Source organism: Carcharodon carcharias, chromosome 34 (genome assembly GCF_017639515.1).
Source record: "Carcharodon carcharias isolate sCarCar2 chromosome 34, sCarCar2.pri, whole genome shotgun sequence".
Classification (NCBI taxonomy): Eukaryota; Metazoa; Chordata; class Chondrichthyes; order Lamniformes; family Lamnidae; genus Carcharodon; species Carcharodon carcharias.
This window is the reverse complement of record NC_054500.1, coordinates 9,961,342-9,974,033: the sequence shown is the minus strand read 5'-3', so window position 1 is coordinate 9,974,033 and position 12,692 is coordinate 9,961,342. Positions and strand designations below refer to the sequence as shown.

At 49.5% G+C, this 12,692-nt stretch overlaps 1 protein-coding gene across 3 annotated transcripts in view; it reads left to right on the top strand.

Annotated features, from left to right (window-relative positions):
* Positions 1-12,692, top strand: part of LOC121272718 (homeobox protein Meis1-like) — a 227,837-nt gene that overhangs the window by 169,753 nt on the left and 45,392 nt on the right. For all 3 annotated transcript variants that reach the window (XM_041179489.1, XM_041179490.1, XM_041179491.1), the window contains exon 8: positions 9,628-9,773. In XM_041179489.1, the coding sequence (XP_041035423.1) occupies positions 9,628-9,773 (146 nt within the window). The remainder of the gene's footprint in view (positions 1-9,627; positions 9,774-12,692) is intronic.

The following is a 12,692-nucleotide window of genomic DNA, read 5'->3' as shown; positions in this document are numbered from 1 at the left end:
CACTCTCACTCATACACACACAGACACCCCCATACGTGCACCCACGCTCACACACATCCACACCTCCACACACACATACGCACACACACACAGATACCCTAACACACAACCACAGATCCCATCAGGCACCCCCACACACAAACACCCATTCATATAAAGCCAGACACCCCCGCCCCACACACACACCAACATTCACACCCACACACACGCAACAACACCCACACACGCACACACCCACACACATGCAACAACACCCACGCACACACACACACACACCCACACACACAGACACCCACACACACCCCCACACACACACACACCAACATTCACACCCACACACACGCAACAACACCCACACACACAGACCAACACCCACACACACAGACACCCACACACACCCCCACACACACACACCAACATTCACACCCACACACACACACCAACACCCACACACCCACACACCAACATCCACCCGCACACACACACACACACACACAGCAACACCCACACACACACACACCAACACTCACACACAGACAGCCACACACAGACACCCACACACACACCCACACACCCACCCACACACACACCCACACACCCACACACACACCCACCCACACACCCACACACACACCTACACACACACACACACACCCACACACACACAGACACCCACACACACACCCACACACACACATCCACACGCACACCAACATCCACACACACACCCACACACACACCCACACGCACACAGACACCCACACACACATCCACACACACACCCACACACACACACACCCACACACACACAGACACCCACACACACACCCACACACACACACCCACACACACCCACACACACACCCACACACACACAGACACCCACACACACATCCACACACACACCCACACACACACACACACCCACACACACACAGACACCCACACACACACACACACACACAGACACCCACACACACACCCACACAGACACCCACACACACACACCCACACACACACCCACACACACACACACAGACACCCACACACACACCCACACACACACACACCCACACACACACCCACACGCACACCAACACCCACACACACACACACACACCCACACACACACCAACACCCACACACACACACACACACACAATGTGCACCTCTTTCCCTTAAACACTGACATCTCTTACTCACAGACATCCTGCCCCTTGTCTGCATTCTGTCTGTCTCTCTCTCTCTCTCTCTCACACCTGATCCCTTCCTTCTGTCTTTCACACGCTTCCTTTCATGCATTCAGCAGTCTTTGGCTTTCACTCCTTTTCCTACTCGTTCTCTCCCTCTCACCTCTGCCCTTTACCCTTTATCTCTGACATGAAGCTGACTCTGTTATGTGTGCTGCCTGTGCATAGATTAGATTGAAATACAGCAAAGTAACATTGCAAAACAGGCCATCCTGTTTGTGTCTGTGAATACCCTCCATACAGGCAAGGGTTCAAATCATGTTGCCTTTCCCTCTCACTCCTTTTCCTTCACCAACTGGCCGATCTAATCGTGTCACGTTGGCATCCAAATGGTTCTGCCACTTAGCCCTGCTGCTATGGAATTGCATTAATTTACATTGAAAGGGTATCCCTCAGATCCCACACACTCCGGAGGGCACCTGTGTTTGGAAGGAGTGTGCATTTAAGAAAATTACTCCTTCGCTGTGTTTAGGAATTGGCTGGTGCCAACCTAGTGCACCATCTGTGAGAACAGGCACAAGGAGGACAGGTATAGGATGAATTTCAGGATGGGCACAGGGAGAGTGGGTTTGGGAGAGTGGGTAGGGGGAGAGTGGGTAGGGGAGAGTGGATAAAAGAGGGTTGGTACTGTAGAGTGGGTACAGGGAGAGAGGGTAGGGGAGACTGGATAAGGGAGAGTGAGTATAGGAGAGCAGGTAAGAGAGGGTGGGTTTAGGATAGTGGGTATGGGGAGAGTGGACACAGTGGGAATGGGCATGTGAGAGTGGGTACAGGAGAGACCCATGGGAGTACCCACTCTCCCATTCCCACTCTCCCCATACCCACTCTCCCTGTGCCCACTCTCCCATTCCCACTCTCCCCATACCCACTCTCCCTGTGCCCACTCTCCCACACTGATTCTCCCCATACCCACTCTCCCATACCCACTCTCTCCTACATGGAAGCAGCAGGATTATTGAGGAGACCAAGCCTGGATTATTGAGTAAACTGGGTTTGGATTATTTGTATTCTCTAGAGTTTTGAAGAATAAGAGGTGATCTCATTGAAACTTACAATTTTATACAGGGTGTAACAGGGTGGGTGTGAATAGGATGTTTCCCCTGTCTGGTGAATCTAGAACCAGGGGACATAGTCTATGAATAAGGGGCAGGCTATTTAAGACCAAGATGAGAAGGAATTTCTTCCCTCAGAGGGTGGTGAATCTTTGGACTTCTCTACCCCAGAGGGCTGTGGAGGCTCAGTCATTGTGTACATTCAAGGCAGAGAAAGATGTCACGGTATATGGAGATAGTATATGGGGAAAGATGTCACGGTATATGGAGATAGTATATGGGGAAAGATGTCACGGTATATGGGGATAGTATATGGGGATAGTATTTGGGGAAAGATGTCACGGTATATGGGGATAGTATACGGGGATAGTATATGGGGAAAGATGTCACGGTATATGGGGATAGTATATGGGGAAAGATGTCACGGTATATGGGGATAGTATATGGGGAAAGATGTCACGGTATATGGGGATAGTATATGGGGAAAGATATCACGGTATATGGAGATAGTATATGGGGAAAGATGTCACGGTATATGGGGATAGTATTTGGGGAAAGATGTCACAGTATAAGGGGATAGTATATGGGGAAAGATGTCACGGTATATGGGGATAGTATATGGGGAAAGATGTCACAGTATAAGGGGATAGTATATGGGGAAAGATGTCACGGTATATGGGGATAGTATATGGGGAAAGATGTCACAGTATAAGGGGATAGTATATGGGGAAAGATGTCACGGTATATGGAGATAGTATATGGGGAAAGATGTCACGGTATATGGGGATAGTATATGGGGAAAGATGTCACGGTATATGGGGATAGTATATGGGGAAAGATGTCACGGTATATGGGGATAGTATATGGGGAAAGATGTCACGGTATATGGGGATAGTATATGGGGATAGTATATGGGGAAAGATGTCACGGTATATGGAGATAGTATATGGGGAAAGATGTCACGGTATATGGGGATAGTATATGGGGAAAGATGTCACAGTATAAGGGGATAGTATATGGGGAAAGATGTCACGGTATATGGGGATAGTATATGGGGAAAGATGTCACAGTATAAGGGGATAGTATATGGGGAAAGATGTCACGGTATATGGGGATAGTATATGGGGAAAGATGTCACAGTATAAGGGGATAGTATATGGGGAAAGATGTCACGGTATATGGGGATAGTATATGGGGAAAGATGTCACGGTATATGGGGATAGTATATGGGGAAAGATGTCACGGTATATGGGGATAGTATATGGGGAAAGATGTCACAGTATAAGGGGATAGTATATGGGGAAAGATGTCACGGTATATGGGGATAGTATATGGGGAAAGATGTCACAGTATAAGGGGATAGTATATGGGGAAAGATGTCACGGTATATGGGGATAGTATATGGGGAAAGATGTCACAGTATAAGGGGATAGTATATGGGGAAAGATGTCACGGTATATGGGGATAGTATATGGGGAAAGATGTCACGGTATATGGGGATAGTATATGGGGAAAGATGTCACGGTATATGGGGATAGTATATGGGGAAAGATGTCACAGTATAAGGGGATAGTATATGGGGAAAGATGTCACGGTATATGGGGATAGTATATGGGGAAAGATGTCACAGTATAAGGGGATAGTATATGGGGAAAGATGTCACGGTATATGGGGATAGTATATGGGGAAAGATGTCACGGTATATGGGGATAGTATATGGGGAAAGATGTCACGGTATATGGGGATAGTATTTGGGGAAAGATGTCACGGTATATGAGGATAGTATATGGGGAAAGATGTCACGGTATATGGGGATAGTATTTGGGGAAAGATGTCACGGTATATGGGGATAGTATATGGGGATAGTATATGGGGAAAGATGTCACGGTATATGGGGATAGTATATGGGGAAAGATATCACGGTATATGGGGATAGTATATGGGGAAAGATGTCACGGTATATGGGGATAGTATTTGGGGAAAGATGTCACGGTATATGGGGATAGTATTTGGGGAAAGATGTCACGGTATATGGGGATAGTATATGGGGAAAGATGTCACAGTATATGGGGATAGTGGGGGAAAATGGCTTCAGAGGTAGAAGATTGACATGAACTGTTTGAATGGTGGAGCAGGCAGGCTTGATGGGCTGAATGGCCTACCCCTGCTCCTACATCCCCTGTTTAATGGGCAGACAAGCCCCTTGTTGTGACATCTCATCTGAAAGATGGCGCCTCTGACAGTGCAGCACTCCCTCAGCGCTGCGCAGGTTGTGTCAGCCCGGAGGTGGCGTTGAACTCACTCGAGTGCGACACAAACTCACGAACTCCTGAGGCTGAAGTGAGAGTGTTGCCCATCCAGCTGCGTGTGGCTTTTGGTTTTAATTGGATCCGCTGGTTGGGTTTAGCTTCCAGTCACCATTGGCCCAAAAAAATGACCTCCTAAATGATTAACAGCAGCCAGTCAGATTCAAATTCAGTAACACTTACTTCATCCTCGAGTGAAGGCTAATGATAATATTTCCCAATCCTCTGGTTGCTTGCGATGTATATTGTTAACAGAGCCAGGGGTATAAATTTTGTGTCAGTAGGTGTTGAAGGAATCCCTTGGAGCGGTAGCAGCCGCTGTGTAAACTCTGCTGAGGGCCTTGTACCAAGAGGCATGATAAAACAGCAGGAGACAGGGAAGGAGCATTAATCACAGCCAGGCAATGAACAGCAAGCTCCGCAAACAGCAGATTGGAACCAAACCACATCCACTTGATATCATTCCCAGGAACAGGGACCGGTTAAACCTCAAAACCTCAACTCTCACTTCAGGGGAAAGTTTACCCTGCGCTGTCCCCCTTGACGTTTGCGCCGGCCGCCAGCTCTCCAGGATGGTCCCTGGCCATCTCCAGGAATGAAAGATAGTTCATCTGGCTGCTACCGCTGAGACCAACCTTGTTGAAAAATCAATGTGTGGGGGAGGAGGGAGGGGGGCGACATTAATAAAAAGAATGGCCAGAATTTTTAGCTTGTCGGGCACCCGCCTGAACCGAACGAGCGTGAATCAGCGCTCGGCGGTGTCGGGCGAGCGCCCTGAGTCCGCCGCGCGCTGGAGCGATATCTTGGCCGTGGGCCCACGCAGGAGTCGGCAATGCGCCCGCCGACAATGAACAGCCCTGTTAAAGGCGTCGTTGAATTAAATTTTCCACTGCCCGACCCAACCTTACGGATGGGATGAGGTTCGACCGGTCGTTTAAAAAAAAATGTAAAATTTCACCCTGATTCCTACCATGTCCCCACGCAGAGTCGCATGAGGGGACATGTTTTTATAACACCTTAAAAAGCTTTTTTTTAATATATATATATCCTCATCTCCCCGGGGTAGCTCTGGGCCTCGGTGGGGGGGGCTTTTCTCACGTGCAAGCGCAAAGTTCCCCGCTCACCCTCTCCCCTTCCCCCACTAACTCAGGCGCCGCTGGCGCGCGCATTTCATGCCGGGCAAGCCTCGATCGGCCCGCCCAGCGCAAAATCGTGGTCGGGCCCTGATCGCGGGCAGGGGTCGGCTTCCCAAGCGCTCCTTGCCCATCCCCGGCGGCCCAACGTTATTCTATTCCTCTGTTAGTCGTTGAAAGGTTAGAGGGTGGGCAGGTGGGGTGGGGGGAGGGGGGGGGCGGTGGGGGGTGGGGGTGCTGCTTGAGGAGGTTGAGGGCAGGAGGCCCACGTGATGAAGACTCCAGGAATGTCACCCAACCAGAGTTGGCCCGGTCACGAAACTGCGCACTCCCGTTCTGTCCTTCCCAGGATGAAGTTGCGCCTGCTCTCGGACCTTACGGCCAGTGTGTGTGTGTGTGTGTGTGTCAGGAGCACAGGCTGCGGTGTTGGTCCTAGAGCTGTGACTCTAGAACAAGGGGTCACAGTCTCAGGATACAGAGTAGGCCACAGGCCTGAGATGAGGAGAAACCTCTTCACTCAGAGGGTGGTGAACCTGTGGAATTCTCCACCACTGAGACTGCGGAGGCCAAGACACAGAATATATTTAAGAAGGAAATATTTAGATTTCTAGACTCTAAAGGCACCAAGGGCTATTGAAAGTCAAGGGGGGGAGAGAGTGGGAGTGTGGCATTGGGATAGCGGATCAGCCATGATCATATTAAATGGTGGAGCAGGCTCGAAGGGCCAACTGACCTACTCCAGCTTCTGTTTTCTATGTTTCAGTGCGTGGCACTAATATTTCTGAATCTGAAGGCTGTGGCTTCAAGTCCCACTCTAGCTAGGCCCCAAATCCAACCTGACTTTCCCAGTGCGACACCGATTTGTACGGCAGGGGAAGCAGTTCCAGTTAACAATCCTTGCCACGATGCCAGCTGACTCAGTGCGATGCAGTGGTCGCAGTGCCACCGGGAATGGATCTGTCAGGGCAGACGTTCAGTGTACGGGCAGTAGTCCGACCTTGGCTGTCCACAGTCACAATTTCAACGCTCCCCTTGTCGAGCCAGTGGTCACCGCTTCCCCGGCCCCTCCCCAAGCAGTCGAGGGTTGTCCCAATTTTCCGTGGGAGGTTCAAACCTGGGACATCGCCGTTTGGGCCCGCTTACCGGGCTGTCAACCAGGAGGGTGCACCGTCGAGAGGCTGGGGGAGGGCTGGGCTGTTGTCAGTTTGTAGGGTTTTAGCGTGTGTTCCAGGAGGGATTGGAGATGAGAGCACGGGTCTTTTCTTTGAGGTCAACGGGAGTGTTTCGTTTTGTCAGCCGTTGGTGCTCCCTCGGGGAGGGGTGGGGGTGGGGGTTGTTTTCCCTGTGGATATCGGGAGGTTCAACATGTCAATGTGCAGTCAAGAATGATGTCAAGGTATTTTGGCATGTCATTCAGGTCAATAGGCTTGCCTGGAATTATTCTGGTGCCCGCCTGCCTTGTGAGTTTGAGGGAGGGAGTGGTGGGTAGGAAGCCTTGGGCTCGCCACATGACCCTTTTTACCTGCCCTCAACCCCCCCACTGCAAACGCACCCAGCGAGAGTGGGTAAGATCCAGCCTGGAGTCTAGGCCGTGGGTGGGCCTGTCTAACCTGTGCTCTTGTGAAGGCCTGTCTAATGCTAAAAGCCAGGCAGCTTCACCGGGGATGGAGGCAGGGTCAATGTTGAGGCTGAGATGGGACAATGTCCATCCCTGAAGGAAAGCTGGAGTGAAACGCACACGTGTGTGCATGTGGCTGCGTGTTCACGTGCGTGTGAGTTTGTGTGCTGGGGCACAATCTCTGTTGTCAATGCAACTCTGTCCCTACATAGCATCACTGGAATTGATTTTAAAATATGTACAACTGTTTGAAACAAAATATGTGTGTGCTTGTGTGTGTGTGTGTGTGTGTGTGTGTGTGTGTGTGTGTGTGTGCATGTGTGTGTGTGTGTGTGTGTGTATGCATGTGTGTAAGTGTGTGATTATGGGAGCATATGTGTGTGCATGTGACTGTGTGTTCACATGTGTGTGAGTTTGTGTGCACTCTTGAGTGCTTGTGTATGCACATGTGTCTGTCTGCATACGTGTCTCTGCATACAAGTCTGTGTGTACATGCGTGTGTGTGTCAGTATATGAACATGCGTGTGTGTTCACATGTGTCTGGTACATGTGTGTTTTTGTGCTCTTGTGTGTGGTCCTAGAGCCTGCACATGTGAACACACACACACAAATACATATATATATATGTGTGTGTGTGTGTGTGTGTGTGTGTATGTGTGTTCACATGTGTGTTCACGTGTGTATGAATGTATGGAGATGTTGAACCAAAGCCTTTTGATTTCTTTCCAGTCTCTATGTGCCTTTTTCCTTTATTTTTTCGTTTTCCTTCCCCATTGCACTCAGTTTAGTTAAACAGGATGAAAGTGTTGCTTGGTACATGACGTGTTTGGAGAACTGGTGTTGGGAGCTGGGCACTGGGGGATTGGACACTGTGACGAGTAGGGATGAGGAGCTGGGACCTCTCCGATGCATTATTTAGTTACCCTCCAGGCAGGCTTTTAAGTTTTTTTTTGCCTGAGGATAAAATAGTGCAGCAGCTGTTGAAGGCCCCAATTTTATTATTATTAAGACAGCATAAATGCATAAATTCACAACCCATGAATGAATAAAAATAAGGAAATAAGGAGGCAAGCTCTGATTGGCTAGACAGCGAATATCATGAATTAGGAATATGCAGCCTGGTCAGTGTGGTTTGCTGTTAGTTAGGGAAATTTTTTGTGCTTGTGCATGTGTCTGGGTTTGTGTGCCTGTATGTGTGTGTATCTGTGCCTGTATATGTGTGTGTGTCTGTGCCTGTGTGTGTGTCTGTGCCCATATGTGTGTGTGTCTGTGCCTGTATGTGTGTATGTGTGTGTCCGTATGTGTGTGTGTCTGTGTCTCTGTCCATATGTGTGTGTGTCTGTGTCTCTGTCCATGTGTGTGTATGTGTGTCTGTGCCCATATGTGTGTGTGTGTGTCTGTGTCTCTGTCCGTGTGTGTGTGTGTGTGTGTCCATGCCTACATGTGTGTATGTGTCTGTGTCTGTATGTGTTTATGTGTGTGTGTCTATCTGTGCCCATGTGTGTGTGTGTGTGTGTGTGTGTGTTTGTGTGTGGCTGTGTACCTGTATGTGTATGTGCACCTGTATCTGTTTATCTCTGTGTCTGTGTCCATGTGTGTGTGTGTGTGTGTGTGTGTGTGTTTGTGTGTGTGTGCACCTGTATGTGTTTATCTCTGTGTCTGTGTCCATATGTGTGTGTGTGTGTGTGTGTGTGTGTGTGTGTGTGTTTGTGTGTATTTAGGGTTGTATGTGATAGTGAGAAAGTGAGATCCCATCTACTCCCCAGGCCCTGGCACTGCAAATAATGGGCAGCATGGTGGGAGGGGGTAGGTAGGGGGTAGGTAGGTAGTTTGCCTACGTCCCAGTAACTTCAGCATGGCACCTCATCCCACACTGAGTGCCAGCCAAGATTGGCTCGAGTCTCTGAAGTAGGATTCGAGGCATTTGTTTTTGACTCTCACACCTGACAACTGACCCACTGAGGACATTCCTACGGGTGACGAGTGGTCGATGCTGGAGTTGGAAGCTTGGGGTTAAGTTACAACGGGAAAGAATCTCCTCCCATTGCAGGTTCTCAGTCAGATCATGAACCTTTTCTCTCCAATTGAGACAGAAAATTCAACCCTTGGTAAATCTGATCCTGAGGTCACTTAACAACGTGGAGATGAATGTTCCCTTGTTCCTGCGATGTCTCTTAACTATGTCCCATTGAAAAGAAAATGAAAGCTAACTCGACACCTCACCTGTCTGCCCTCTCATTGCTAATCCCAGGGTTTCTCTCCCCTCAGGAGACGCACTGGACAACAGCGTGGCCTCGCCCGGCACCGGAGATGATGACGATCTGGACAAAGACAAGAGACGTCAGAAAAAAAGGGGCATCTTTCCCAAAGTCGCCACCAACATCATGCGGGCTTGGCTCTTCCAGCATCTCACGGTAAGGCCAAAGGTCAAACGCTATCCTCTCCGCCCAGGACTCCACAATCGCCCAACCCCACCGCCCCCCGCCATGTCCCGGAACCCCGCACGACATCCTGACCCTCCACACGTGACTGAGGGGAATTTACAGCACAGAAACAGGCCATTCAGCCCAACCGGGCCATGCTCGTATTCATGCTTGGCGGGGAGGCGGTGGTAGAAGTGGGACTAGCTATCCAGAGGCCCTAGATAATCCCTGGGGGCACATGGGTTCAAATCTCACCGTTACTGAGACTGGTTTTCTAATTCCAGATCTTATTAAGTGAATTCAAATCCCGTTGTGACAGCCGGTGGAATTTGAATTCAATGAGTAAAATCTGGAATTGAAAACTAGCCTCAGTAACGGTGACTGTGAAAGTGACATTGTTGTAAAAACCCGTCTGGGTCACTAACGCCCCTTTAGGGAGGGAAATCTGCCCCCCTTACCCGGTCTGGCCCTACACGTGACTCCAGACCCACAGCGATGAGGTTGACTCTTAACTGCCCCTCTGAAACAGCCGAGCAAGACACTCAGTTCAAGGGCAATTAGGGATGGGCAACAAATACTGGCCTTGCCAGTGACACTCACACCCTATGAAAGAATAAAGAAACCATAACGCTCCCATAAAAGCCTCCTCCCGACCTTACTTCATCAGCCGCTATACAAGATGAGGCAATGCAACAACAAGCTGCGTTTCTATAGCACCTTTCATGGAGTAAAATGTTCGCAGGAGCGGCCTCAGGCAATGTGTGACACCAAACGACAGAAGGAGACTTTAGGACATGATAGCAAAAGCTTGGTCTGAGGTTTATGTTCTGAGAAGTGTCTTGAAGAGAAAGAGAGAGAGGTAGAGAGAGAGAGAGACAGAGATATTCCGGGAGGGAATTCCAGCGTTTAGGGTCCAGGCTGCTGAAGGCATGGTCTCCATTGGGGGAAGGGAATGCTCAAGAGGCCGGAATTGTGGAGCTGCAGGAGGTTACTTGGGGCCGTGGAGGGATTTGGGTATAAGGCTGAAATGTTTAAAATTGAGGCATTGCGTTCTGGCGCAAGGGAAACTGCCCTGTTTTATATGTTGAAATATAGCCCATGATGCCAGAGCACGTGTGAATAATTGACCCTGACCCTCTTTGAAGGTGTTCCAGCAGATCCAACCAGGCCAGGAGGCGGGTAACTGAAACCTGAATCCCCTTTCCCTATCTCTGGAACTACCTCCAGCCCTCTCTGTACTCTTTCAATCCTGGCCTCTTGTGTACCTCTGCTTTTCATTGCTGTGCCAAAAACAGGAATCCATTTACATTACTATGTACAATAGGATCATAATCCCTTCTCAGTGATTGTTAGTAACCAGTAAGCCCCTCCCCAGCGTTTGACAGGGTCATGACTTCCCCAGGGTTTGACAGGGTCATGACCTCCCCAGGGTTTGACAGGGTCATGACCTCCCCAGGGTTTGACAGGGTCATGACCTCCCCAGGGTTTGACAGGGTCATGACCTCCCTAGGGTTTGACAGAGTCGTGACCTCCCAGGATTTGACAGGGTCATGATCTCTCGGGGATTTTTCAGGGTCATGACCCCTCCCCAGGGTTTGACAGGGCCTTCACCCCTCACCAAGGTTTGACAGTCATGACCTCCCAGGATTTGACAGGAACATGACCTCTCAGGGGTTTGTCAGGGTCATGGCCACTCCCCAGGGTTTGACAGGGTCATGACCCCTTGCCAGGGTTTGACAGGGTCATGACCTCTTAGGGGTTTGCCAGGGTCATGACTGCTACCCAGAGTTTGACAGCATCATGGCCTCCCAGGACTTTACAGGGTCATGACCTCTCAGGGGTTTGTCAGGGTCATGACCCTGCCCCAGGGTTTGACAGGGTCATGACCTCCCTAGGGTTTGACAGGGTCATGAACTCCAGGGGTTTGACAGGGCCATGATCTCTCCCTAGGGTTTGACAGGGTCATGACCCCTTTCCCAGTGGCAAAGCTCAGTTTGGTAGATTGAAGGTGGGTTTTCACTTTGAGACGTCACATTTTTGCACTTGGGGGTAGGGGGATTCAACAGGTGACCTGGGGTGTGGGGTCGAAGGAAATGTCACTTGTCTAAGTCTTCTGAGCTCCCTCAGTATTTCCTCCCTCCTGAAATCTTCGTTCTATAACATTAGAAAAAGGATACGAAGCCAAGACAGGTGGATGGAGATAAGATGCAGATCAGCCATGTTCTCACTGAAGGACAGAACAGGCTCAGGGGGCTGAATGGTCTCCTCCTCTTGCTGTGTTCCTTATGAAAACCAGGTTTAATTTCCCCAATGTCCCTCTCTCCAATCCTGAGGTCCTGTGAGCCTTGATCTGTGAGCTGGGCTCCCATAAAAGGTACAAGTTGGAAGTTAGTGATGTCTAGCCATTGTAATTAATGAGGATAAATGCTTTTGCTGGTTAGTTAAGCAAAGTGCCTCTAATAGGAGCTAAGCAAAGAGTAACTAATTGAAATGTCTGTAAATGCATTACATCGCAGGGAGAGCTAATCAGACCGCAGTTAATCACCTGAATCTATTCCCCTGTGTTCACCCTGAAACAAAAGGATATAAAGGTCTTTGAGAGTCTTCAGTACATCGAGGAGGGAACTGGTTTCTGCCCCATTGGCCCCCGCTCCACACCCACTGATTTGGAATATTCAGAGTTGACTGCCTGTCCCAGCACCGAGAGGGATAACCAGCCAATCAGAGGGTCCCGCTCAGGTCCGAGTCTTTCAAATGTTGTTTGCTCAATTTATGCTCCAGAATCCCACCTTCCACAAGTATACACATAGACTTGTCCAAAAACACACAGGGACAAAGGCACGCACATACAAACACACAAAGGCATGCATGTACAAACGCACAGGTACAAAGATTCACACGTACAAAGGT